The 24,963-nt window shown below is 34.0% G+C and overlaps 4 protein-coding genes across 10 annotated transcripts; 3 read left to right on the top strand and 1 right to left on the bottom strand.

The window, feature by feature from the left end:
• The first annotated feature begins 3,034 nt into the window (after positions 1-3,034).
• On the top strand, positions 3,035-9,241 carry LOC110601189 (ribulose-1,5 bisphosphate carboxylase/oxygenase large subunit N-methyltransferase, chloroplastic). Of its 5 annotated transcripts, XM_043951033.1 has the most exons (14): positions 3,035-3,550; positions 3,631-3,706; positions 3,990-4,195; positions 4,336-4,422; positions 4,547-4,639; positions 4,905-5,059; positions 5,141-5,225; positions 5,318-5,404; positions 5,482-5,601; positions 6,206-6,307; positions 6,401-6,575; positions 6,697-6,782; positions 7,954-8,308; positions 8,451-9,241. In XM_043951033.1, the coding sequence occupies exons 1-11, from the start codon at positions 3,185-3,187 to the stop codon at positions 6,566-6,568; spliced, it is 1,545 nt and encodes a 514-aa protein (XP_043806968.1). In that variant the 5' UTR covers positions 3,035-3,184; the 3' UTR covers positions 6,569-6,575; positions 6,697-6,782; positions 7,954-8,308; positions 8,451-9,241. The 5 variants fall into 5 exon arrangements, with proteins under 5 accessions (XP_043806968.1, XP_021593927.1, XP_043806967.1 ...); XM_021738235.2 differs by lacking the exon at positions 7,954-8,308 and having other exon boundaries at positions 8,841-9,241; XM_043951032.1 differs by having other exon boundaries at positions 7,997-9,241.
• Positions 9,242-9,806: 565 nt separating this feature from the next.
• LOC110601190 (kelch repeat-containing protein At3g27220) lies at positions 9,807-13,594 on the bottom strand. 2 transcript variants are annotated; one of them, XR_002485783.2, is made up of 8 exons: positions 13,248-13,594; positions 12,768-12,956; positions 12,333-12,562; positions 11,769-11,939; positions 11,519-11,624; positions 11,195-11,401; positions 10,211-10,463; positions 9,807-10,097 (listed from the first exon to the last, which is right to left on the bottom strand). XR_002485783.2 is itself a non-coding variant. In XM_021738239.2 (7 exons), exons 1-7 carry the CDS (start codon positions 13,464-13,466, stop codon positions 10,299-10,301), a joined length of 1,287 nt encoding a protein of 428 aa, XP_021593931.1. In that variant the 5' UTR covers positions 13,467-13,594; the 3' UTR covers positions 9,807-10,298. The 2 variants fall into 2 exon arrangements, 1 of the variants encoding a protein (XP_021593931.1); XM_021738239.2 differs by having other exon boundaries at positions 9,807-10,463.
• Positions 13,595-15,943: 2,349 nt separating this feature from the next.
• On the top strand, positions 15,944-20,299 carry LOC110602514 (cytochrome c1-2, heme protein, mitochondrial). 2 transcript variants are annotated; one of them, XM_021740052.2, is made up of 8 exons: positions 15,944-16,089; positions 17,448-17,537; positions 17,798-18,018; positions 18,505-18,784; positions 18,866-18,937; positions 19,537-19,653; positions 19,768-19,833; positions 19,915-20,299. In XM_021740052.2, exons 2-8 carry the CDS (start codon positions 17,478-17,480, stop codon positions 20,029-20,031), a joined length of 933 nt encoding a protein of 310 aa, XP_021595744.1. In that variant the 5' UTR covers positions 15,944-16,089; positions 17,448-17,477; the 3' UTR covers positions 20,032-20,299. The 2 variants fall into 2 exon arrangements, with proteins under 2 accessions (XP_021595744.1, XP_021595745.1); XM_021740053.2 differs by having other exon boundaries at positions 15,987-16,089; positions 17,464-17,537.
• Positions 20,300-24,028: 3,729 nt separating this feature from the next.
• Positions 24,029-24,961, top strand: LOC110602025. Its single transcript, XM_021739454.1, has one exon. It carries the CDS (start codon positions 24,029-24,031, stop codon positions 24,959-24,961), a length of 933 nt encoding a protein of 310 aa, XP_021595146.1.
• Positions 24,962-24,963: the final 2 nt, after the last annotated feature.

Here is a 24,963-nt window from a genome sequence, read left to right as displayed (position 1 = left end):
TTCTCATACTATCTCATCAGACAAATATTTTTATGGATATCATTGTCTTAGAAAAATATTACTTTAATATTGGTGGATTTATTATTTGAGTCTTATTGTAATATACATCGCTATAATTTTGAAGATAAATAATGCAATTTTTTGCAAGTAAAAATTAAATAGAATATTTAATAGTGGCTAATTATCTTTTTATTATAAAAAAGTGAATAAATGGACGAAGAGACTCAAACACAAAGCAACTCCCACTCTCTGCATGTTAAAAGTGGATGAGCGAATCAATTTATCCTCAATTTTGCAAGTAATTTACTTTTATCAACGCGGCTTGCTCAAGAATCATGTTTATGTCCTTCACTCTATTTTTGCTATTAAATAAGACTTTTCCTCCATGATGGGTGTCGTGAATGTCTTTAGGAATATCACCCATCAAAACCTAAATGAAACCATGAAATTGAGACTGCCAGTCTTTCTCTTAATGAAAAGATCTACCAAAACTACAACCAAAAGAAACATCAAACAGCACATGCAAGTTTCAATAATCCCTTTTCTCAAAACCACAAACCTGCAGCAAAGAGAAAATCAAAATAAAATATTTACAACACAGTCCTAGAGATAGGAAAGGAAGACCTACTCTCTAGGGCTGGGAAAAATTTTTTTCTCTGTTTAAAAGAGGGCAGGAGAAGACCGCATCACTGGCCTAGATACAGAAAAAACCCCTTTTAAAGAAACCTCTTTTTACCCATAAGTAGAGAGAGAAAATGACGATTGCATGTTGGTCGTCCTTTGATTTTCTTTTCATCGTTCACATGCTCTTCAAATTCTGCCTAACCATATACATGGTGATTCTTCTAACCACGGCCTTGCCTTTTTTGAACCTTATATGGTATCCCTATCTCATATATTGTGTAGATCTTTAGAAACTTTGAAGCTTTTATTTATTTATTTATTTATTTTCTTTAAAAAATGAGGTTTGATTTTGACCCATCTTCTGGTGATTCTCTCCTTAACAATTGTTACCTTCGATCGGTGGTGTTCTCCTCTCGTCTTCTTGGTGTTTGGACAAGTTGCAATCTGGATCGGGTTGCCTGCCTGATTATCATAGTGTTGCTTTGCTGTAAAGGTTTCTTTTATTTCTTTTAGGTCTAATTTTTTGTGTTGGGCGTGGACTACGTATTCTTTTTAGACTCAACAATATATACTTTTTTAATCATGAATTATTATCTTTCCACTAAAAAAATATAAATTACTACTATATTTTTAGTATTTGACCTATCTAATTAAAATGTATTTTACTTTTATATTAAATTAAAATATTTTAGCAGTTTTATTCAATTAATTACGGAAGACATTCGTTTAAATTTTTATTTTTCTATCATTAATTATTTTTATTTTAGCGAACAATAAAAGGAGATTATTCGCTAAATACCCCTGAAAAAAATACAAATAGAAATTTTCTAGAAAATTTCTTAGCTAAATAGATCTTCCATAGTCTTCATTTTCTTTCTATTTCTATAATTTTTATAAATGTCATTAATATCAGTTTTCGGTCGCAACAGAGTAAGATTTATAAACATTAATTATAAATGTGAAACAATTTTTCTTTAATGAGTGAACCAGCTTCCTTAAATCTATTTATCTCCAACTCCTCTCCTTCGCAACAACAACTAAACAATAATTTTTATCTTAGAATATCAAAATTAACAATAATATGAATTTCTATAAGTTTCGATAATAAGTAAGTTTTGAGATTTTTTTTAAAATTTTTTGGATTCTGTGTATAATTTTTTTTTTTTTTTGAATCAAATAATTTAATTTTTTTTAATTGTTAATTTTGAAAATTTATTTAGAATTTGAGTAATTTAGTTTTTTTAATATTATTTAATAGTAAATTAACATCTAATTGGATGAATATTGTTAATGACTAATAGAATAATAGGAGATTTATAATTTAGTATTTAAGTATTATCATTATTAACAAGTCAATCTCTGTATTTTTAGAAATTTATTAAAACGTACTTATCTTTTCTCTCCGTCAACGATTAAAAATATAATAAAAGATCAAATTACCCCCTTCTTTTTCTCATCCTTCTTTTCTTCTTTATCAATTCTTCCTCCTTCTTCCTTTGCTTCTTCTTCTTCTTCTTTTTCTTCTTCTTCTTCTTCTTCATCTTTTTCTTTTTTGAGGAGGAGAGACTATTTCGTTGATGAAAAGAAATAATAAAAACATTTTAATAGATGCAAGAAAAGATAGGGACTATTTTGTTGACAAAAAAAACGTTATATTTTAATAGATATAAGAAAAGATAGAGAATTGATGAAAAAAATGATAAAAATATTTTAGTAAATATAAAAAAAGATAAAAATAGCAATATTTAAAAACTAAATAAGGGGTTTTATTTGAAGATAAAATTGAATTTTAAAAATTTTTCCAACCTCCTTTATCTAATTTTAAAGAAAAATTAAAGAAAAAAATGATGGAATGGCTATTTCATTGACAAAAAGAAAAAATAAAAATATTTTAATAAATTTTAAAAATATAGAAACTAATTTATTAATAATGATAATATTTAGAAATTAAATTATAAATTTTTCTCAAATAAAATTGCAAGGGTGGTTTAATATTTAATTAAAAAAAAAAAAAAGCAGATTTCCTTAATTGAGATATTACAGTAATGCTTACTCGCATTAACACAACCAGCTTCACAAATTCTTGGAAAACTGTTGGTCTGTTGCTTTTCTCAAAGTAAGATTGATTAAAAGTTTACCCGCTGTAAAATTCACATTTAAATATCAAAGTATTTATTGACACATAATTTACTTTTCAGAGATTAAAATATACTGTTATAGTTTAAATTCACTATAATAATTTAAAATTAGTTCTAATTTAACTAGAATTAATTTCGGTATAAAAAAAATTTTAATTTATTAAATTTAAATTTTTTAAGTTTTTATTTAATTAAACAAATAAAAAAAAATCAACATTCTAATTTTTCCTTTTGTTTTTGTTTCTTCCAAACCAATCCAATATTCCAGTGCCACTTCATTCTCACGCCATTTGCATCTCTTATCCCCCTCCGACCCTACACAACATTTCAAAAAATATCTCCAGCACACCACGATTATCCACTCCTCTCATCTTCTCTGATTCCTCAATTCCCCATTATTGTCTTTCTCTTTCTCTTCACACATGTTACCTTCCATGGAACTCGCTTCTTTACACGATAAATTCATTGTCCCTCTCGCTGTTTACTCTAGGGTTTCAACCTCTCTCTGCAACTCCTCTAAACGGACCGTTCCGTTTCGATCCCTTCGCCAACGGAATTTGTGCTACGCTTCCAGTTCCGAGGCTTTGGTGGCTAATTCGCGGAAGGATAATGAGAAGCAGAGTAGTAGTGGAGTTGTTGTGAGCAAGAAAGAGGATGCGTCTGGGGATTTGAAATCTTGGATGCACAAGAATGGATTGCCTCCTTGTAAAGTGGTTCTTCTGGAGAGACCTTCACATGATGCTAAGCATATGCCCATTCATTACATTGCCGCCAGTGAGGATCTTCAGGTCATTCTGTGGATCTTTTTTCTTGTTTTTTATCTTCTTGTTTAGAGCTTTGGTGAAGCTTTGTAGGTGTGTACATGCAGGCTGGCGATGTGGCATTTTCAGTTCCCAATTCACTTGTTGTGACGCTTGAGAGAGTATTAGGAAACGAGACCATTGGTAACTTGTAGTTTCTTTCTTTTAGTATTTCACTGATTGAAATTTATTGTTGGTTGGTTAGTTGTATTGATTTGGGACACTTTGCATAGTTAATTATTTGGTCTCATTGATATAAAATTAGGATGAAATTGGACTGTCGTTTTAAGTTCCATTAGTTGTTTAGTTTTGATGCTGCTTGTAGCGCTTTTAGATTCTAGAATTTATATGCTACATTTCCTGTTACACAATCCTCATGGATCTTTTTAATATGTTTAGTTCTTTATCTGCTTGGTCTTTTGCACAGCGGAACTTTTAACCACAAACAAATTGTCGGAATTGGCATGTTTAGCACTGTATCTTATGTATGAGAAGAAACAAGGAAAGAAGTCATTTTGGTACCCATATATAAGAGAGCTTGACCGTCAGAGGGGAAGAGGCCAGCTAGCTGTTGAATCTCCACTTCTGTGGTCAGAAGATGAATTGGCATACCTGACGGGGAGTCCCACTAAGGTACTGTATGCTTGTACTCCCATAGTGTTTAATAATGGATTCTGGTATCATAATGTTATTCAATTTTGTGCATTTTAATTTGATGGAATTCCCTGTAGTTAAATATTTTCAAAGACTACATTCTGTTGTTGGTGAAGTAGGCTGAAGTTCTCGAAAGGGCAGATGGAATTAAAAGGGAATATGATGAGCTTGATACTGTCTGGTTCATGGCTGGCTCTCTGTTTCAGGTTACACCCTTGTATGCATGACTTGCTCTATAAAACAGCACTATGTTTATTAATCATAAATCTCTTTTTGATATTTCCTGTATATTTCTGACATTCTTGTAATTACTTCATTTGCATTTCGCAGCAATATCCATATGATATACCAACTGAAGCATTTCCTTTTGAGATTTTTAAACAAGCTTTTGTTGCAATTCAGTCCTGTGTGGTGCACTTGCAGGTAAAATTTATTCTCCTTATCCAATATTACTCTTATTAACACCAAAATAATGGGTTTGTTACTTGACTGTATGCAATTGTTATGTACTTATCATAGTGGAAGAATCTGTTGTGGTCAGTTTTGTTGGTAACGCTGCATTCATGACTAGTAAAGTCCTCTTTTGGTGTCCAATTTAACTTGGCAAGCTTACTATATCTGTGATCTTCTGTTTATGTGACTGTTTCTGAAATAAGACGTTGATCAGTTGATGTACTTTTCTGTGCAGAAAGTCAGTTTAGCTCGGAGATTTGCATTGGTTCCTCTTGGACCCCCTTTGCTAGCTTACAGGAGCAACTGCAAGGCAATGTTAAGTGCTGTTGATGGTGCCGTTGAACTAGTGGTTGATCGTCCATACAAGGCTGGGGAACCCATTGTTGTCTGGTATGTCATTGCTAGCCCCAATTTTCCTGTCCTCAGGGCCTTAGTATTGTTTAATTCCAAAATTGAAGGTTTTCTTTTTAGGTGTGGGCCACAACCTAATTCAAAATTGCTTATAAACTATGGTTTTGTTGATGAAGATAATCAATATGACCGTATCGTTATAAAGGTAATCTTGACTTTGTGCTGTACCTTTTTTATCTGCATTTTTTCCCTCCAACTCAATGGTGTTCATGTTTCACTGTGTCCTGGATGTTCCAGGCAGCTCTCAACACCGAGGATCCTCAATATCAAGAAAAGAGAATGGTTGCACAAAGAAATGGCAGACTCTCTGTACAAGTTTTTCAGGTATGAAACTTTTCTGCCAATGGAGGTTCAGAGTATGTTTCCTTTCTGCTGAATCTTTTAATGTTTCCTTTCCGCAGATATATGTAGGAAAGGAGAAAGAAGCTATCTCAGATGTGCTTCCTTATTTGCGATTGGGCTATGTATCAGATCCTTCTGAGATGCAAACCGTTATTTGTTCTCAAGGTCCAATTTGTCCGGTAAGTTTTATTTGTATTGAGTTTATTAGTTTGGATGTTATTTGCTGTTTGGAACACCTCAATTTATTTTTATTAAGAAATTGATATTTATGTTTGCACTCCCAAATTCCTGTTGGTTGAAGTTTCACTCAATTTCTTATTTACTCTAATATTGCCAATATTCTAGCCCTACCTCAATCCTCAGGAAGTGGGGAGCCTTGTGCAACTTTTTTTTTTAATAAAATAAATTGATAGTTAAACTGATGTAGAAGTTGTGAGGTAAGCATACTGATTCAAGATGTCCAAAAGAGAACATACTTTTAATATAATGCAGCAAAGACAAGGTAAAATGACAATTCTATTATGCCCATTACTTTGAAGGCCTTCAATAAAGCAATGACTTGTAGGAAATTTCTTTTCTTCCAGAGGAATTGATTCTCATATTTCTGAGATTTTACTTTTTAAATTATACATGGAGCAAACCGGAGGTAACATAATGACTTTATTTTGCTTATTACTTTGAAGGCTTTCAAATAATGGGATGATTGTGGGAAATTGCCTTGCTTTTAGACGAATTGATTGTCATCTTTCTGACATTTACTCTGTAATTTATTGGGTGGTATAGGTGAGCCCTTGTATGGAACGAGCTGTGTTGGATCAGCTTGTGGATTATTTCATGAACCGCCTGGCTGGCTATTCCACTAGCTTGAGTGAAGATGAATTGATGGTAATTTGGCTGTATCAGATTTCTTGATTGTTAAATTCTTATCTATTTTGACAGAGATTTACCCTTTTTTTTTCTTTGTTCTGTCTAAATTAGTTGGCAGACCATAATTTGAACCCTAAAAAACGAGTTGCTACTCAGCTGGTTAGATTGGAAAAGAAAATTCTAAATGCATGCCTGCAGGCAACGTTTGATCTGATAAACCAGTTACCTGATCATACTGTCTCTCCATGCCCAGCTCCTTATGCCCCTATATTGAAATGAAGAAAAGGCATCTCTCTCTCTCTCTCTCTCTCCCTCCACACACACACATACAAATGCACACACTCACATAGATATTTCTTCTTTACTTGTTTATTATAACAATATTAAATTGGATAAATTTTCCGCAGAAATCATTAATTGCCTTGTGGATCTTACCAATTGTGGAACTACTTTGCAATGGGAACATGGGTTTCTCCGCTAAAATATAGATGAGGTTAGTGGAATGAAGCCCACAAATGGTATAATTTTACTGCTTTCATGAATCCACTGAGCTGATGAATTATAAAATCAAACTAATGTATAGCTTGTATCTTTGGAGGTTGAAATTATTTTTAAATTACCTGAAATTTTTTGAATTTTAATAGATATAACATATTTCGGATCATTTTCTCAAACTTACTTAGCATTTTAAATTTCTTAATCAAGGAAATGATGTTAGAAACTAATGAAGGAAAATTTTTTGATATCTTAAACAGAGCCTATGACCTTAGAATTATTGGGTGAGGTAAAAAACCTAAAGCAATGGTGCTTTTTGGATTATGGTGAATGGGTTTAAAAATGGAATTGTTATGTACTACTGAAATTTTATTCATGCGCATGAAATGATAATGTTATGTTTGGAAGAGGCAAAATGATTATGGTGATTTTGTGAGAAACTCTTTCTGCAATTTATAGTGAAAGGAAACTTATCCTTGTTTTAGTGTCCCCGATATCTTGTTTTCTTGTTTCTAATAGTTGGATTAATTTCAATCTCCATCTTCTAAACCTTAACTCTTATGTAAACATCATCCTTGAATTTTAATTTGTATTTTAAAATTCTCCAACTTTAATTTGATTACACTTGACAGTAAAACCACTTCTGAAGGTCTCCCAGTTACAAGCAGTAATGTGGCAGGGATCAATGAGAAAGGGAAAAGAGAGAGAGAGAGAGAGAGACTTGAAATATCTTCTCTCCACTCTGTTCTCTCTCACCAAGTCACCTACCTTGTGTTTACGCTGTCTCTGGTTCAACTCTATGTCCCTCTGTTTCTCTCTTGTGGGGCAAAGGCAAACACATGCGCATTGCACACTCTCTCTCTCACACATTTTTCTCATCATCTCTCTCGCTTTCCCCTCAAATCTCACTTCATCTCCATAAATCAACAAATAGCAAATGGAAAATCAATACTAGAAATTTAAAAGAAAAAATCCACAAAATGAAATCAAAAAATTTCCAGGGCAGCATCCGAAATCCATAAATGTCAACACCAAAGGAATGGTAAAACTAGAATAATGCCAAAAGAGGTTTTCATAGATATTTTAAAGGATTGCTATTTCCTAGTTCAAAAGTCGATTTACATCAAGCTCGTGTGCTTTTATATTAAGCTTTTAAAATTATTTGTTAGCTGGAGATCTCTTATCCAAGTTTGTATGGAAATTCAACTTCAGTGGCCAGGTCTTAAGCTTCTAAAGATTTCAGCACTGAAAAGCTCTTATTGGAGTTGGTTTGCTCTTAAAAGAAACTCGCAGAAATAGTGCATCAGTGCTATGTAAATGTTTCTTCCTTTGCCAAGGAGAGGTTAGCAATTTTGCCTTTGGTTGCTGATAGTAGCCATCATGATGAAATGTCGTTTACATGCAAATTTTGCTCAAAGGAGTTTCTTGATGACCGAGAGCTTGGCAAGCCTTATAAAAAGGTGGCACGACAGTTGTTTGGAGAAGGAAGAAGAGAATAAGTAGAAGAAGAATAAGAAGAAGAAGGTGGTGACTGTTGCTGATGTTGCCACCACTTATGGTTTACGTATGCTAGTTATCTGAGAAACCTCTGATCTCAAGTAAGAGTGATTTTATCTAGAATGATATTGTTATGGGATCCAAGTTCAAGAAGAATAAGAAGAAGAAGGTGGTGACTGTTGCTGATGTTGCCACCACTTATGGTTTACGTATGCTAGTTATCTGAGAAACCTCTGATCTCAAGTAAGAGTGATTTTATCTAGAATGATATTGTTATGGGATCCAAGTTCAGGGGCTGATTGAAATCAAGTCCCAATAGTTTGAACTTTTGCCCTTGTACGGATATAAAATGTATTTGAGGATTTCTTGGATTACGAGCAGTATTTGTGCACTGTTCTTCATTCTTGATTTGGGTTTCGACAAGTTTCTTCTTATGGCCCGAGTGCAAATTATATATTTATTTTGGGTTTATAAGATTTAGTTGTTCTATTACCAAGTTTGGCTCAATGATAGATTGTTCAGCTGCATTTTCTAGTTAATAAGCCTCTCTTTTTTGCAGGTTTTTTGTTGGGCTTGGGTACTGCTTAAGGCAGCGGATGAGATGGGATAGTTAGCCAGGCCTTTTAAGAGCAATAGTCAATTCATGTTCCATTCAAGTGATTGGAATCCGTGGATTCCCTGTTGATTATGCGACGATCGGAATAGATTAACCTTAGCTTCTTCATGGTCTATTATTTTCTATTCACTTAATTTGTTCCATCATCCTTTGTGGTAGTTTTTTATTATCTGTGTAAAGAGTGAGCTAGCACGTGAAAAAAGAAACATGGGTAGAAGAAAGAAGACAGACTAGCATAGGATAGCTATGATGCTAGTCAATTTGTAAATGTAGAAATGGATTCCCTGCCTCGCTGAACACTGTTGCTGTAATTTGTATATCTGAGTACACTTTTCATCCGGCCACATGATTTGTCCCAACTCTTTTTTTTTTCTTTTCTTTTGCTGGGCCTTCTCGCATACCGCTGATTATAACAAATCAGCAATCATGCACTCTACGAGCTTTGAAGATTAAATATTGAGATATCGTATAAAAATGTTGAGATAGAATTTGAATGGCAAGCCAGTCTGGCTAGCAGTATGAATCCTCAGTCGACCAATATGTTCAATTATCTTGATCTTGCAAAAGAGATTTTGATAATTTGTTTTTGTCAGCTGATGATTGTATCCAGCCCTTTCTACCCTTCATAACCTATTTTCCTGCTTATCCATTGGTTTATAATGATATCTGCAGCCCAGTTGGAGGTGCAGCTAGCTGTCACTCCAGGCACAAGCCATCTCCGTAGTTTTCCATAAGAAACTAGCCAGTCAAAGGAATTGTTAGTGCTCTTTCTTTGAGCAGTCAAGATCTCCGAGGTTGGCATTCAAAGAGAAGGCAACACGGAAAAATACTGCAAGAGAACCCTCCTTATGATCAGGAGCCGCTTCAACAATAGGATTTTCAAGTTCGCAGTTTGGCACTATAGCAAATGGTTCAATTACTTTGTATAAACCTTTCCTATGTAAATCGTACATCGAGATACTCAACAACTTCCTTTGGCCAAAAAAAAAAAGATAAATCAACAACTTCGTAAAATCCTTAGAATTGATGGTCAAGACAACTTGAAAATTTTACATGATGGGTAGGTCTACTTTGTTATATATTCTACACCCAGATGAATTCTTTAGGGATATGTTTAGCAAGTCTTCAGAGTCGCAGCTTCAGAACCCGGCATGAGTGGTTTATTTCCTGAAGCAGAACCTCTGTCACCTGACACATGATCTTCACAACAATTATTGGTACTTAGTCCCAGTCCACAAAGCTGAGTCCATACACACTACACAATATGAAGACTTGGAGAATCGAACTTGAATCAAGCAAGCAGATGAACATACCTTTACTACCAGACAACGTTACAAGATTAAATTCTTAAAAATGGGATACATGAATTGATATACTGTCATTATAAAGGCTAAAAGGAGTTCATAGATGCAATTTGGTTCTCCACATTTCTCCAATAACTTTCTGTGGATGTGGATTATCAGGCCCTCTGTCCCGCTGTCCAGATGTAAAATACAGCCATCCATTCCAAAAGCCAGTAAGCGCAGTTTTTACACGGAAAGGAAGCTTGCCGATCACTGACCATGTCTGTAATTTGAAATAGATCACAAATTCTCAGCCATCATAAGTTCAGAGCTAAAGCAATCACCAATCTTAGTTGATAAATGACACATTAAAAAGTTTAAAAGGAAATTAAATAAATGCTAGCCAGAGAGCTTTGATTCAACCAGGGAAATTTTAGATGGTAATTGACTATGGCATGCAACCAGTGACTATCAGATGTAGATTCATTGCCAAGCAATAGCTGCTTTTCCTTTTTATCCTCCTTATAAGGTGGAGGATAAGAAATTATTACTGTTGCAAGCAAGATATATCATTCATGAAGAATGTTGATCCTTGGCTATACAACGAGGTACCGATTAATTAAGCTGAGTGCGTATCATAAGTTGTAACTATTTTAGCAAAACATGGATGAAAGTCAGCTATACAGTAAGATAGGCAAATCTAATTGAACAAAGACACAGGTGCCAAAAAAAGGAGAGAGAGAAGAAGAAGAAGAAAAGAGCTTGATTATGGACAAAGAAACAGGTCAGAATTTCACAAACACAGGCATCTTATGGTTGTAATTCTTAAAAAAGCTCTTAATTTCAATGCCCCAAAAGGTCATTTTTAAGGTTGTTGCAACCTGTGTTTTACCTCAGTGATTAATTACTTATAAGTCTAATAAACCCTTTAAAAGGAGAATCTGACTAGATAATTGAAACCGACAAAGCATATGATTTGCACATATATGACACAGGAATTGAAAACGATCATACCAGAGAATCCAGATGAAATTGGAACACTTCCCCAACAAGGATCATCCTTTTGGTCACTGGGTGCTTTTCTGTTGTACCTCCAGTGATGATGATCGAATTGTTCACGAGTACCCAAGCACACTCAATATGGGAGTTGGGTTTTGGCATTGCAGGTAAAGCTTTCCAATTCATTTCACTGTCTAGCATATAAACATCACCATAAACAACCTGAAAAAGGTGAAGAATTTATAGGCTATTTGTGGGCATGCCACTGACTGACTCAAATCTGCTAAAGGTCAATCCAATTATGCGACCCAATGGAAACAAAACAATTAGCTGATATACCTCATTCCTTCGAGAGCACTTGAAACTCGGCGAACCAGGTTTTGGCATAAAATCACCCTCCTGACCACCAATGACAAAAAGCCGATCATTGACGACAGCACAAACCCTGTTTAGCAAAGTGGCATTCATGATTCATATTGTTTCAGTAGCTGAAAAGACAATGTTCATAGATGAACGGTTTCAGAGATTTAACCATCCAAAGAGAATCTTTTCCTGTAGGAAACATAAAGATAATGAAAAGCCAACAGACCTATGTGGCCCCCCACGGGGAATGGGTACTTCAGTTCGCCATTCCTTCTCTATTGCTTCCCCATCCTTTACTGCAATACTCCAGTGATCAACTCCAGGAGTGTGGCGATTTTCCTTGCTGCCACCCATCACATGGAGTCTGCCTCTCCATATCTGAGTTGCAGGGGCATACCTGAAAACTCTCAGGTTAATTCATACAGCATGAACTAAATAGTTTGCACGTAAATTTCAGCCTTTGATAGTGTTAATGGTTTACTAGATCTCCAATAGAAAAGCAATGTTCTTCTAGCATTCAGACTATAAATCTTTCATGTTCTAAGTTCTAACATGTCAATGCAGATCTATATCACAACATGCTAGTCCAGGAAAGGAATTTTGTTCCTTCCCAACTATAACTATTACCTAGGCATTAAGAAGTAATTCCTATTCTGCTGCTGCTAGCACCTAAAGAAGCTAATTCAGACAATAGCCTCCTATGGTGTCGTACCTATTCTGTTGCGCATGTTGAGTTACATAGACGGTAACATAGTACATGCATATCTCAATCCACAATTGGGTTACATACCTTGGCGCTGGTAATGGAGGCATGCTCCGCCATTTCTTTGTCTCCGTATCCAGTGAAAAAGACTTAGTTATAGCTGTTCTGCACTGGGGACCATATTGTCCTGAGACAATATATATGTATCTTCCATCAGTTGCAATCCCTAGATGTGAATGTGCCATGTCTTTTGGGATATCAAACCTCTCTCCCCATGTATCATCAGTAAAATTGTATACATCAATATGTGAGTGTACCTATGAAACATAAATTCAACAACAAGAGAAAAATGTTTTTAGAATATCACATTTACTACATTTGAAGTGTTTCAATGCTGAAATCCAACATGGCATTGTTACTTTGATATGAAATCCTTCAGAAAAATTCCCAGAAAAGCAATTCTGAGAATATGCCTAGTTTAAAGTATAAGAATGTCGGCAAAAACAGGTGAAAGAGACTCACATAGTCAAGGGTGCCATATCCTGCAAATGCATATAAAAGGTTCTTGATCTGTATTGCATAGCCATCAAGACGAGGGACTGGTGCTGATGGCATCTGCTCCCATTCTAACTCCGGTGCCGGTAAATCAGCATAAGTTGCCGGCAAGAATTTGTAAGCTGGATGGTGCTTTTTACCTCTGGGAGCTTCTTTCTACAAATAAATGGAGAAAAACCAATGATAATGGTGCAGTAATTCGTAAATGAGTGAATGTGATACCTATTTGAATTGGAAATAATGCTATCATTGATTTAGTTTAGCATCTTATCATAGCGAAAAAAGAAAAACAAAACGATTTTCTCAGCAAACAAACAATCATAACCCGGATAAATATCCATTAATAGAAAAACACAAACTCATACACTAACACCCACTATGTTAAATGAAACCCAAAATTAATTATCAGAAGAAAATATGGTGAATGCAAAGCATTAGAAAAGGAACCTCATTATCTTTCTTGTCAGTGGCGTTGACAAACAAAACTTTCCCAGACGTCTGAAGAGCCCAATTGAATGCAACGGATTGATAAGCAGAAGAAATAGACGAAGACGAGGTCCAAACGACATCAGCAATGAAAACGACCCCGAGGAGTCCTACACAAAATAGCAGAAACACTAGTTTTGACGAAAGATGATGCTTGGTATCGTGTCCTAACTTACCCATTTCTGTCTAGATTAAAGAAACTAGAAAGAACCTATTTTTATACGTAGAAAGAGGGACTGAGAAGTGGAATGTTTGATGAAAAAGAAAAAGATCGGTGCTTTGATGGATTTTCTTAGAAAGACAAGAGAATAGTCAGGCGCCACTGGTTTTATACTTGAGTTTTTTCCTTGTACGCCCATGTGGACGCGTGCTTTTTTGTTTCGTCCAAGGTGAATTCTAGGAGGGGCTGTCCACCTTGGATCATCAATTTCTTAGACGTGGATCACATTTCATAGTCGGTGCATGGAATTTATTTATGCTTTTAGGTAGGGGTGTGAAATCGTTCGGTTCGGTTCTAAACCGAATCAAACGAAAAATCGAAAATTAAATTGTAAAAATATTAAAAACTGAAAAAATCAATTATAAAAATATAATTGAATCGAACTGAATCGATTATCGGTTCAATTCGATTCAAATCGAAATCTATAATTTTTTTAAATTTTTTACTTTTAATTTCAGTAAAATAATTTAATAAATATTTTACAATAAATATTATCTGAATATATAATAATAATACGTATAATAATATTTATAAAATATATAAAAATTCATGTAAAAGTAAAAAATACATGTAAAATCAGTATTTCACATCATAAAACTATGTATAAAATCGATTATTTAGTTTATCGATTATTTAATACGTTTAAATCGAACCGAATTAAAAATCGAATAAACTGGAAAATATTAACCGAACCGAACTGAATATTTTGATTAACCGAATCATTAAATCGAAATTGATAGATTTAGTTTGATTTTTCAGTTCAAATCGATTTTTGCTCTCTCCTACTTTTAGGGGTGAGCATTCGGTAGATTCAGTTCAAAATCAAATCAAATCGAATAAAATGAAAATTAAAATTTTAGTAATTATGAAAATCAAATCGAACTGATTTTGGTCAAAAACCGAATCGGTCTGATTCGGTTCGATTCGATTCAGTTTTTTTAATTTTTTTCTAATCAAAATCGAATCAAATTAAAATAACTGAAATTTCTGAAATTAAAAATCAAATCAAACAGAATTGAACAAAAAATTAAACTGAATTCTTAAATTAATTAAATTGATTTTTCAATTTAACTTTAACTGTGCGCTCCCTAAATAGAGAAAGTAGTAGGTACTGTAATATAAGTATTTTTTTATAAGCAAAATATTAGATAATTTTACTTTTAAATAATTTAATATTATAAAATATCTTTAAAAATAAGGGTATAAGAATTTTTTAATAAAATTTAGTGGTATAAATATATATTTTATATTATTTTCAATTATTAACAAAATACATATTTATAGTTCTTCATTTTATTCAAAAAAAATCTCACTAAAATCTTAAATTTTAAAGAAGTCCTATGGTACAACTCAAATATTTAAAAACATTATTGAGATTGGCCTTATAATAAGTAGTCTCATGATAGATTATTTTAATTATATCTTTAAATAATTTAGATATATAATAATATATTTTTTAAATTTTTTACTGTTGAAAGATTTTTTTTTATTATAAAATTCAGTATTTTATTTAATTATTTGCCATCAAACTTTTATCACTGTACAAGAGTTTGTGAAGTGCCAAAAATACGTATCATCCTGATTGAACAAAGTGAAAGAAGAAGAATATTTTGAACAGGTTGTAGCAGTTTCTTTCAAATTAAAAATAATCAATTAAATTAAATTAATTTAGAAATTTCAGTTTAATTTAATTTTTAATTTTAAAAATTTTAATTATTTTAATTCAATTTAATTTTAATAAAAAATTTAAAAAATTAAACAAATTAGTGATAATAATATATCATTTTTTATAATATAGAGATTATACTATAATTAAATTGAAATATTTTAATTAAATTTTAAAATATATAAAAAAAAATATATATATATATTAAAAAGGTCGATCAACCAAATCGAACTGAATTAAATCGATTCAATTTGATTTGATTTTTATTTAAAATCGATTCGATTTAATTTCTATAAATACTAAAATTTCAATTTTTAATTTATATAATTCTATTCAATTTTAAATCAAAGCGAAGAAATACTAAATTCTAAACTGTAACAACATAAATTTATTAAGTAAATTTCAGCTATCTTTAATAAAAATAACTTAAATATTCTATATTCCCCTCCCCCTTTCCATTCCCCTCTGAGACCATGATAACATAACAAGATTTAATGATAAAAGTAAATATTTATTTACATTAGCTATATACATTAAATGTAAAAAAAAATAAACTTTATAATAATAGTAAATACAAAAAAATAAAAATATGAAAGCAATAAAAAAACATAAATAAAATTTTAAAAATATAGATGAATAAATAGTTTTAAAATTAGCATCTAATTATTATTATTTTATTTTTAGTATCTTTATTTAATTTCAGAGAACCCAACCCATAAAAAGGAATAGCGTTTCAAGTTTTGATCCAAAGGCAAGCCCAACCAGAGAGAGCCCAGAGAATTAATTGGCCGAAAGAGAAGGAAAAGGGTGAGTATGTGGTTCATATTTACCAGTCGTCTTCTTCTTCTTGTGTTCTTCATTTGGATCTCTGAGCTGCGCGCTGCTCTGTTGACCGCTTCCGTCTCCAATCTCATCGTGTAAGTTCACTGCCAATTTCGCTTTTGCTTTTGATCTTCTTCTACTATTCCTTTTCGATCTATGAAGCATTGTAGGGCTTACATGCCTCAATGTATACATGTACATATATTCTTTTTGTGTGCCTTCATTCGTCTGTTAGCTGCTGGTTTGCTCATAGTACCACGCGCACTTAGTAGAAGTTAAATGTTTATAGACCTTGTTTCAAGAATATTGAGTTTATGGTTGCTGTGGTTGAGATTTGTTTAGGTAATGTGATTTTCAATAGAGATCATTTTTGTCAAGAAGGGTTTGGCATTTTTGTTTTTGGGTATTCATTTGTCCATCTAATTCGTTCTGTAAATGTGACTCTGCATCTTAGAGTATATGCAATTTTCTTCAGATAGTTCTTTCTGGGTTGTGCGTTATGTGTTCTGCAGGGCTTCTTTTGTTCTTTTGAGGGTTAAAGGAAGCTATGTTCTATGGCAGTTAGGAGACTTGTTTAGCTTTGAAGCTTGATTGTTAGTCATTTAGTTTGTTTTTGTCTTTTTAGTGTTATCGTGGGGATCTGCAACAAATAGAACAATTCTCTATTTGCCTGTCATGTATTGGTTGTGGTATGGGACTGTTCAGACTCTAATGTCTGAAAGTGACAAGTCTGATTACGGTGGAATTGATTGTAAGAACCAATTGATGGGGCTAGAGAAGCTAATATTTTGTGTGGTTTTCTATTTTGATATGTAAAATTTATGCTTCGATGATATCCTGTTATTGAATCAGAAATATATATATATAGAGAGAGAGAGGGAGAGAGAGGGAGATTGGAAATTCAGAATATAATTTTACCACGTTTATTTCAAGTCATCATCCTTCCCAAGTAGAAAAAGGAAATTGATGAGAATGCTCCTTACGATGGATGTTGAAAATCTCAACCTTTTTTTGAATATCTGCTTATGCTTAATTTGTAAGATTGAATTGATCACCACAGTTCCAAAACCTTTCTGATAAAGTAAGAACTGAGCTTGGAATCTCGATGCATTTGGTCTTTTTGATCTGTTATATGAATGTATAAATGATTAACCCAGTTATTACCCACTTCTTGAAAAGCTTGAAAAATCATACCATGAACCTTGACCTCACACATATATAACTCTCAAGTCTCAGTTTTATCCTGATTCATCTGGCCCACTTATTCCACATATCTTGTGCTGTAAAATGGTTTGGGATAATAATCCCTAGGGTCTAGAGAGGCAGAACTCAATTTAGACACTGAAATCTTATTTGTGGGTTTGATGAGCAAAATTCTGACTTTGAAATTGCACATAACCTTAGTGAATTTTGTTTATCTTCATTTTCTAATTGTTTGTTATTCTTATTATAGTTGAACCTATTTACAGAAATATTCATTGAAATGGCTGGAGGAGGAGTCATCCACCAGCTTTTGAGGAGGAAGCTTCAGCAATACTCTTCTGTAAGAATTCTCCTTTCCCCCACCTCTTCACCTTGATGTTTAATCTTAGTTTTATTTGCTTCCTCAGTATCTCATGGTGATACATATTTTCATCCGAGTAGTATCATATGCGATGGATTCCCCCCTTCTACCCTCTGCTTGATAGTCAGTGCTTGTCTTAATGCTATGAATTTTGATCTCCTCAGTTGCATAGTGGCATTGCTTGACATGCATCTTGGGAGAATATTTCTCGCTAATAGTTTGCCTGAATTATTCCGCAGGCCTCTCCACTTTTATCTATTTTTGCTTCAAAGAAAATTCATGATGATGCTGGATCAGCCAGTATGAAGTCCCTAAGAACATTTGCACTATTTGGAGCTGGCCTTTCAGGGTTTCTGGGTTTTGCAACTGTAGCATCTGCTGATGAGGCTGAACACGGCTTGGAATGTCCAAACTATCCATGGCCTCACAAAGGCATTCTCAGTTCATATGACCATGCTTCGTAAGTAGTATGATTTTGCCATGTTTTGCCCATAGAAATTATGCTTGGACGCACAATTCCACTCGATGCTTAATGGCATAACTTCAGCCAAATAATGCATAAATGTGTTTCCTATGAATATGATCACAAGTTGCCATTCTTTTGTCTATATTTGGCTACAATTACACTGTCTTCAATGTGAACCACTATACTGATAAACTATTTATAGAATACATTTGACTTTCTGTAAACTTTGACTTTTTTCCTGCTCTTAATTTCTCTATTTTTATGTTATCAAAAGGAGGGGGAAGTTTCTTGAGCCTCATTTTGATTCCCTGTTTTGTTTTTTTACTTTCTCTTGGTGTCTAGTGGCGTTGGTTTCATGTCCACAGTTGTAGAAATACCTATTCAAATAATTTAGGATATTATATTTTAGCCCTGGAACATTGTTATTGTTGCTGTTTATAGATATAATATGAAGTGGTTAATGGGGTAATTTCATGGCAGGATTCGACGTGGCCACCAAGTTTACCAGGAAGTGTGTGCATCTTGCCACTCCATGTCTTTGATATCATATCGTGATTTGGTAGGTGTTGCATATACAGAAGAGGAGGTGAAAGCTATGGCAGCTGAAATCGAGGTGGTTGATGGGCCCAACGATGAGGGTGAGATGTTTACTCGTCCTGGAAAACTCAGTGATCGTTTTCCTCAGCCATATGGAAATGAACAAGCGGCCAGATTTGCTAATGGAGGGGCCTATCCTCCTGATCTAAGTCTTATTACGAAAGTACTTCCTGACGGTTTTTCATAATCTTTTTGGAAGTTTCAATGGTGCATTCTTGAATTTCTTAACTCTTTATTTTTGCAGGCTCGTCACAATGGTCAGAACTATGTTTTTGCTCTTTTAACTGGTTATCGTGATCCTCCTGCTGGTGTTTCTGTAAGTTCTGCCTTGGTCTTTTTTTTTTTCCTTTGATAGACTGCATCAGCCTTTTTACCACCTGGTTTTTTCCACCATATATAAAAATTTAACTTTATAGATTAGTTGAAAAATACAGATTCCAACTGTGTATATATGTGCTGTGTGGAGATTGATAAATGTCCAGCATGGGTTAAGTTCCTAAGGAAAAGCTTTGATATAATGTATGAATCTAATACATTTTGTGCCCCTCTTTTCTTGTGCATGCCAGTGTGTTGGTAGGAAATTCTGTTGTCTTTGGGGGAAAGATCTCTGGTCCTGGATGTGCCTTGAAACTCATTAATACTTAATCTCATTAAGTTTCACAGTGAAGAATGTATGCTATGCTGTGAACTCCTTTCTCGTGTCAAATTGCTTTTTCCTGATTGGGACTTTATCTTTCAAGGTGTTACTGCCCTTTGCTTAATGATAAACTTCATGATGAAGCTTGTTTTTGTCAGTGGAAAATACATGTCTTTCATTGTACAATTGTAGAGTTCATGTTTCTATTATCTCAATGCTTCTTCACTGTTCCCCTTTCTAACTTCAACTATAAATTTTTAAACAATGAAATATTGTAGATCAGAGAGGGTTTGCATTACAATCCTTACTTTCCTGGGGGAGCTATTGCCATGCCTAAAATGCTGAATGATGGTGCTGTAGAGTATGAAGATGGTACCCCTGCAACAGAAGCACAGGTTGGTTTTCCCTGTATTTGTTACTTTGTGTGAGAAGAGACACCTAGCTGCAAGATTGAATACACTATCTGTGAGGTATATAGCTGAGTCTCTTCAACCTTGTTTGTGGTGCAGATGGGAAAAGATATTGTAACATTTTTATCGTGGGCTGCAGAGCCAGAAATGGAAGAAAGAAAATTGGTATTTTTGGCTTGATATTCTGTCTTCACTGACTCATCATTTAGAGTTATTGCACCTGACCGTGATATTCCTTCCATGCAGATGGGGTTTAAATGGATATTTGTACTCTCACTGGCATTACTTCAGGCTGCATATTACCGGCGCTTGAGGTGGTCAGTTCTCAAGTCTCGCAGGCTTGTTCTTGACGTCGTCAACTAGGTTCCAACTGTTTCACTTGTTCAGTGATTTTTGGAAGGACTTGAAATTGGCAATAAATACTTTGTCAGAAAACTAGGCTTCTGCTGTGGCAAAATTGGATATATTGTAATGGTGATGGAGTGATCTGAGAAGTCCTTTATTAAATTGAGGAAGAAAAATAAGCTACTCCATATGCACAACAAATTATTGTTTCTCTGACGTGAAGTTTTTGTTAGATTATTTTTTTCCTTGGAAGTGAGATGTTTTTCTGTTCCGGTTGCAATTTTCACTACATTTGTGCGAATTTATTCTGAATGTTTTGAGGGTACTTGCACCTTCTATGGATGTACAACCTTCCATTGAAATTACTCCTGCATCTTATGCTAAGCTTTAATGAGATGCATTGAAAAATAATCATCAAGTCCTCTTTATGTTCTTTTAAGCTACAATGGCATGGAGAAGCTAAGCTCCAGATTTTCCTGGAATCTGTCATATTGACATTTTATTCATAATTCCTGATAAGAAATTTGATGTTCCATTGTCATTAAAGTGGACAAACAGGGTTCAACATGAAGATTGTAAATATGGCGAGGATGGGAAGAGGCTTTCGTGGAAAGAGCTTTAACAGTATAGGCCTAGTTTCGAATTTAACAACTTTCCAAGTAGGTGGAATTAATGGTGCTCAGGTATTTCACTGTCATATTCCTGTATGATCAATTTAGGCTTGATGAACAATAACATTACCACCACAAAACATAATCTGCAAAACTGAAGAAGAATCAAGGCGGTGAGGGCTTTACATAATGACCCTTTGTGTCCTGGATTGACCACTGAAACATGTTTAAAACATGAAGACTATTCGAGTTCAATTGAATATTGATTCACTACAAAATAATTCATCTTGAATTCAATGATTTTTTTGGTCGGAAAGGTTAATACAAAGTAGAAGCCCAAGGCCCAATTCATATAGCTCATGGGCCTCTAGGCCTAGAAAAATAAAACTCTAAAAACTCTAGAGAGCCCAGAATCGTCGCTCTTTCTCTTGGATACGCAGGCTGCCTTGAAATAAGAAGACTTTGAAGGCTAATGGACTTCTTGCAACGATAGTCATTACTGGAAATACTCAACATACAGAAGCCCCCAGGAGTCAAAAATAAAGAAGATTCAGGATAAAACCATTACAACTCAAAGGATAGAGACCCACTGCTCGATCATAGAGTACGTGCAACGAACAGAAATAGAGCTACTAAGCAAAGACGAAGATGACTCTAAGCAGCAAAAAAAACCGCAATAACCACCAACTGGATCAAAGGCTTTTCTATAGATTAAGCAATGCGAAACAAGGTGGACTCTATTCGCTCTTTAGCAACCCACTTACGCCGCCTTTCGAGACATGTTTCACGAGTAATCACCATGCTATTTCTCACCGGACTAAAGAGCAAAGCTAGGTATCGTATCTGAGAAGCTAACTTCTTACTTGCAACAACTAGAACAAGACAAACACAAAGAGAAAATTAATAAGGCAAATAAAAAAAAAAAAAAACCCTCTCTTTTAGCCTTAGATTGCTAAGAAAAGCACAAGAAAGAAAAGTGAAAACAAAACTCAAAACAACCACCTAGAGCTAGAGAGGGAGCCCATTGTCCATGCACGAAGGAAAAAGTATTTTTCCTACTCAAACGGGACAGGAAGAAATCGATTAGTGGCAGAAAAAAAAAAGGAAGACCAACTCTCAAAAGGGAAGTTTTTTTTCGAAAAGAAACTTCCTCTCTTAATAACTTGATAACTGGAGACAGAGATTGTGTTTCACTTGCTTTTAGCTTTTGGCATTATAGATAATCTACAAAAAAAAATTATAAGTAGAGATGTCCTTTGACCTAGCACTCCGCTCTTCTAATTCTGTATTCCATAACAAAAAGCGTCCACTTCGTTTCCCAAATGGCACTCGTAATATAGCTGCTTAATTTCCTTAGACTTGTATTTAAAAATGGTATATTTTTTGTTTCTATCATATCAAAAGATGTTCGTGTGCATGAGTGGCTTATATAGGAACACATTTTTATTTATTTATTATAACGGTAAGGAATTATTATTATTATTTTTATTTCATAAAAAAATAGATTTAGCAGAAAAAATGTTTAAATTTTAAATTTAAATACTATTTATTATTTATTTATTATAATTGTAAAGAATTATTATTATTATGTGAAATTCGGATTGACCAATTAGGCCGTCAGTATCTTTTAATATATTCAATTAATGAAAAAGCTAAATAACTAAACTAGTTATTTTTTATTATTTATTATTATATTATTTATTTATTTTAAATACACTATTAAATAAATATTTTAATTAGATAAAATATTTAAATTATAATTAGTGGTAGCTTATTATAATTCTAATATGAAAATAATAATAAAAATAATATTTAACAAAATACAATTAAACTTATTTATAATAATATTAAAAATTTATGAATGATTTCAATTTAGTTAATACTGAATATTTATTATTTATTTTCATTTTATATATAAAAAAAAGCAAATGGATAAGCTTCTATTTAAAAGAATTAAAAATTTTATATTTAATGATTAAAAATAATAAAAAGAAATTTTATATGATATGGTCTAAATATATTTTGTTTTTTCTCTTAAAATGAGTTTGTTTTAGGTATATTACGATAAAGGGATTGAAGTCACCAAATTGGAGGCATTTTTTTCCTTCTTTTGAGTGGAGATTGACTCCAATTTGATTTCTCAGCATAGTAATATACTTTCAATTATCAGACTAGAGGTGATTTTTGGCTAAAAAAATTATTTAATTCTTGAATATAAAAAAAAAATTATTATTTTTATCTTGAATCAAATTAGTAATGGGTTGCAATGAACAGTAGGGCAAGAGTCCGTGAGTGTTGGGGTGATGAGATGATTGTAAAATGTGCTAATCCAGCTCATTTGCTGGAGCCTACATAGCATAGTATCATTTCCATGGATCATGGTTGAGCGTAGGACAGCGACTTTTCCCTTTCACCATATCTATCCTAAGATCCGATTCGTCATCGGACCATCCACGCGTCCTCATCTCAATGTCTCGTGTTTCTCATTAACAAAACTAACCTTTGCCCACTCTCACCATTCACGCACCTTCTTCACAATAATTCTCTCTTCTTTTTTTTTTTCATATTTCAAATAAATATAGAAATTAATTTATAAATTTTTATAAATTCAAACATATTGAATATGTAAATTAACACATAACTTTTATTATAAAAAAATAGTTACCTTTAATTATTTTAATTTTTCTTTAATTTAAATAAAGTTGTGTGATTCACCTACTTTTTTTAAAAAATCATAAATAAAATAAAACATTTTTAAATATCATTATAAGCTATCAATTATTAAACTTTTTAAATAAAAGTCTCGTATTAAAATATTAATTTAAGACTAACTAATTAAGACTTTATTTTAATAGTTATTTCGTATTTAATCATGCATTATAATTTTATTTATATTTTATAGTATATTTTATTCTTGGGGCATTGCTGTCACGAGCGGAAAGGAGAGTGGGGGAAGAAGAAAAGGTAGAGCAGATGAAATCTAAATAACTTGTTCCAAGTTAACAGGATTGCACCACGTGTTAACTTTCTCGAACCTACTCCCGAAAGCACTCTGCAGTTGACAGCACTTTTTATGCAATAGTCCACAATAGGGGACACGTGTACTCCTTTCCACGATAGATAGACACGTACTATTCTCTCATTGGTGAGATGAAGGGGCCAATTAGAAGCTCAAAAACGTCAATCTATTCAGTGGGCTCCACCTCGAAAAAAAATTCCACCAATCACCTCTCTTCACTGTTTTGAGTTGCCCTAGACACGTGGTGCCTCTACACCCAGCCACCGTGATGCCGTTATGATTATCGTCTGTGTTCCCCCAGAGAGAGAAAGAACACACAGAGAGGGGGCAGAGTTTTTGCTCTGGGAGAGAGAAAGGAGAGGAGTTACGTGGTGGTTGGGGGGAGATGAATGGAGGAGAAGGGTGGCGCGTGATTACATGCGCCGCTGGTGCTCAGGATAAGACGATAATCAACAGTGTAATGCTCAGATTCCGGCCGATTGCGCCGAAACCAGTAACCGACGGCTCAAGCTCCGGCTCCTGGAAGCCGGAGAACAAGAACGGTGGTGTTACTAGTGTAAGGACAAAGAGGAAGTACGTTAGGGTTAAGAAAAGTAACGAATACTACAAAAGAAGAAGAAAAAAGAAATCATCAGATCTAGAAAGAGATGGTAGAGAAGATGATTCAAACGAGAAGCTTTTAACGCTCCAGCTACTTCCAGAAAAAACTGATCTAACACAAGATTCAACCATAGTTAAAGGATCTAGTAGTCGTGATGATCGTACGGTCAGAAAAGAACTTGTGCAAGAGTGTACAGATCCATCCTCGTTGTTGAACTCCAGAAAACAGGTAACTGATGATCTGTGTTTGCTTACTTTCACAGATCGGACGGCGGCGATGGCCGAGAAGAGAACGATAGAGACGTGGGTGACGGTGGAGAGCGTGACAGACACGTGCATGGATTTGGTGGGAGGATTAGGGAGTACGGACGAGGAAAAAATGAATAATCTGAAGAAGGACACGTGTCCGGGGTTTATATCGGACGGTAGAACCAAGGTAGAGTGGGTGAACGAAGCATATAAGAAGATGGTGATGGTGCGGCCGGAAAATAACAACAGGAAGTACCCACCGGCGGATGAAATAACGGTGAAGTTGGCAATAAAAGAGAAACTATTGCCATATCTGTACAACCCAGCATTTACATGCTGGGTTAGGTTGCAGTACACGTGGCAGAAGGAGAAGTTCTCACAGATGGTACCGTGTGATGTATGGAAGATGGAATCCGGTGGGTATGCATGGAAGCTAGACATTAAGGCAGCTCTAAGTCTGGGTCTTTGAAA

This window comes from Manihot esculenta, chromosome 15 (assembly GCF_001659605.2).
Source record: "Manihot esculenta cultivar AM560-2 chromosome 15, M.esculenta_v8, whole genome shotgun sequence".
NCBI classification, from domain to species: Eukaryota; Viridiplantae; Streptophyta; class Magnoliopsida; order Malpighiales; family Euphorbiaceae; genus Manihot; species Manihot esculenta.
This window is presented reverse-complemented; position numbering and strand designations above follow the sequence as displayed.

What these genes read in the sequence shown, in the direction of transcription:
- LOC110602025 (XM_021739454.1), top strand. Translation starts at nt 24,029, where the DNA reads ATGAATGGAGGAGAAGGGTGGCGCGTGATTACATGCGCCGCTGGTGCT.
- LOC110602514 (XM_021740052.2), top strand. Translation starts at nt 17,478, where the DNA reads ATGGCTGGAGGAGGAGTCATCCACCAGCTTTTGAGGAGGAAGCTTCAG. An exon ending in ATCCTCCTGCTGGTGTTTCT is followed by an intron (nt 18,938 to 19,536) that starts GTAAGTTCTGCC and finishes GAAATATTGTAG; the next exon opens with ATCAGAGAGGGTTTGCATTA. An exon ending in AAATGGAAGAAAGAAAATTG is followed by an intron (nt 19,834 to 19,914) that starts GTATTTTTGGCT and finishes CCTTCCATGCAG; the next exon opens with ATGGGGTTTAAATGGATATT.
- LOC110601190 (XM_021738239.2), bottom strand. Translation starts at nt 13,466, where the DNA reads ATGGGTAAGTTAGGACACGATACCAAGCATCATCTTTCGTCAAAACTA. An exon ending in CTGACAAGAAAGATAATGAG is followed by an intron (nt 12,957 to 13,247) that starts GTTCCTTTTCTA and finishes ATTTATTTGTAG; the next exon opens with AAAGAAGCTCCCAGAGGTAA. An exon ending in AGTGCTCTCGAAGGAATGAG is followed by an intron (nt 11,402 to 11,518) that starts GTATATCAGCTA and finishes CACCTTTTTCAG; the next exon opens with GTTGTTTATGGTGATGTTTA.
- LOC110601189 (XM_021738235.2), top strand. Translation starts at nt 3,185, where the DNA reads ATGTTACCTTCCATGGAACTCGCTTCTTTACACGATAAATTCATTGTC. An exon ending in TCTCTGTACAAGTTTTTCAG is followed by an intron (nt 5,405 to 5,481) that starts GTATGAAACTTT and finishes TCCTTTCCGCAG; the next exon opens with ATATATGTAGGAAAGGAGAA. An exon ending in TGAGTGAAGATGAATTGATG is followed by an intron (nt 6,308 to 6,400) that starts GTAATTTGGCTG and finishes TGTCTAAATTAG; the next exon opens with TTGGCAGACCATAATTTGAA.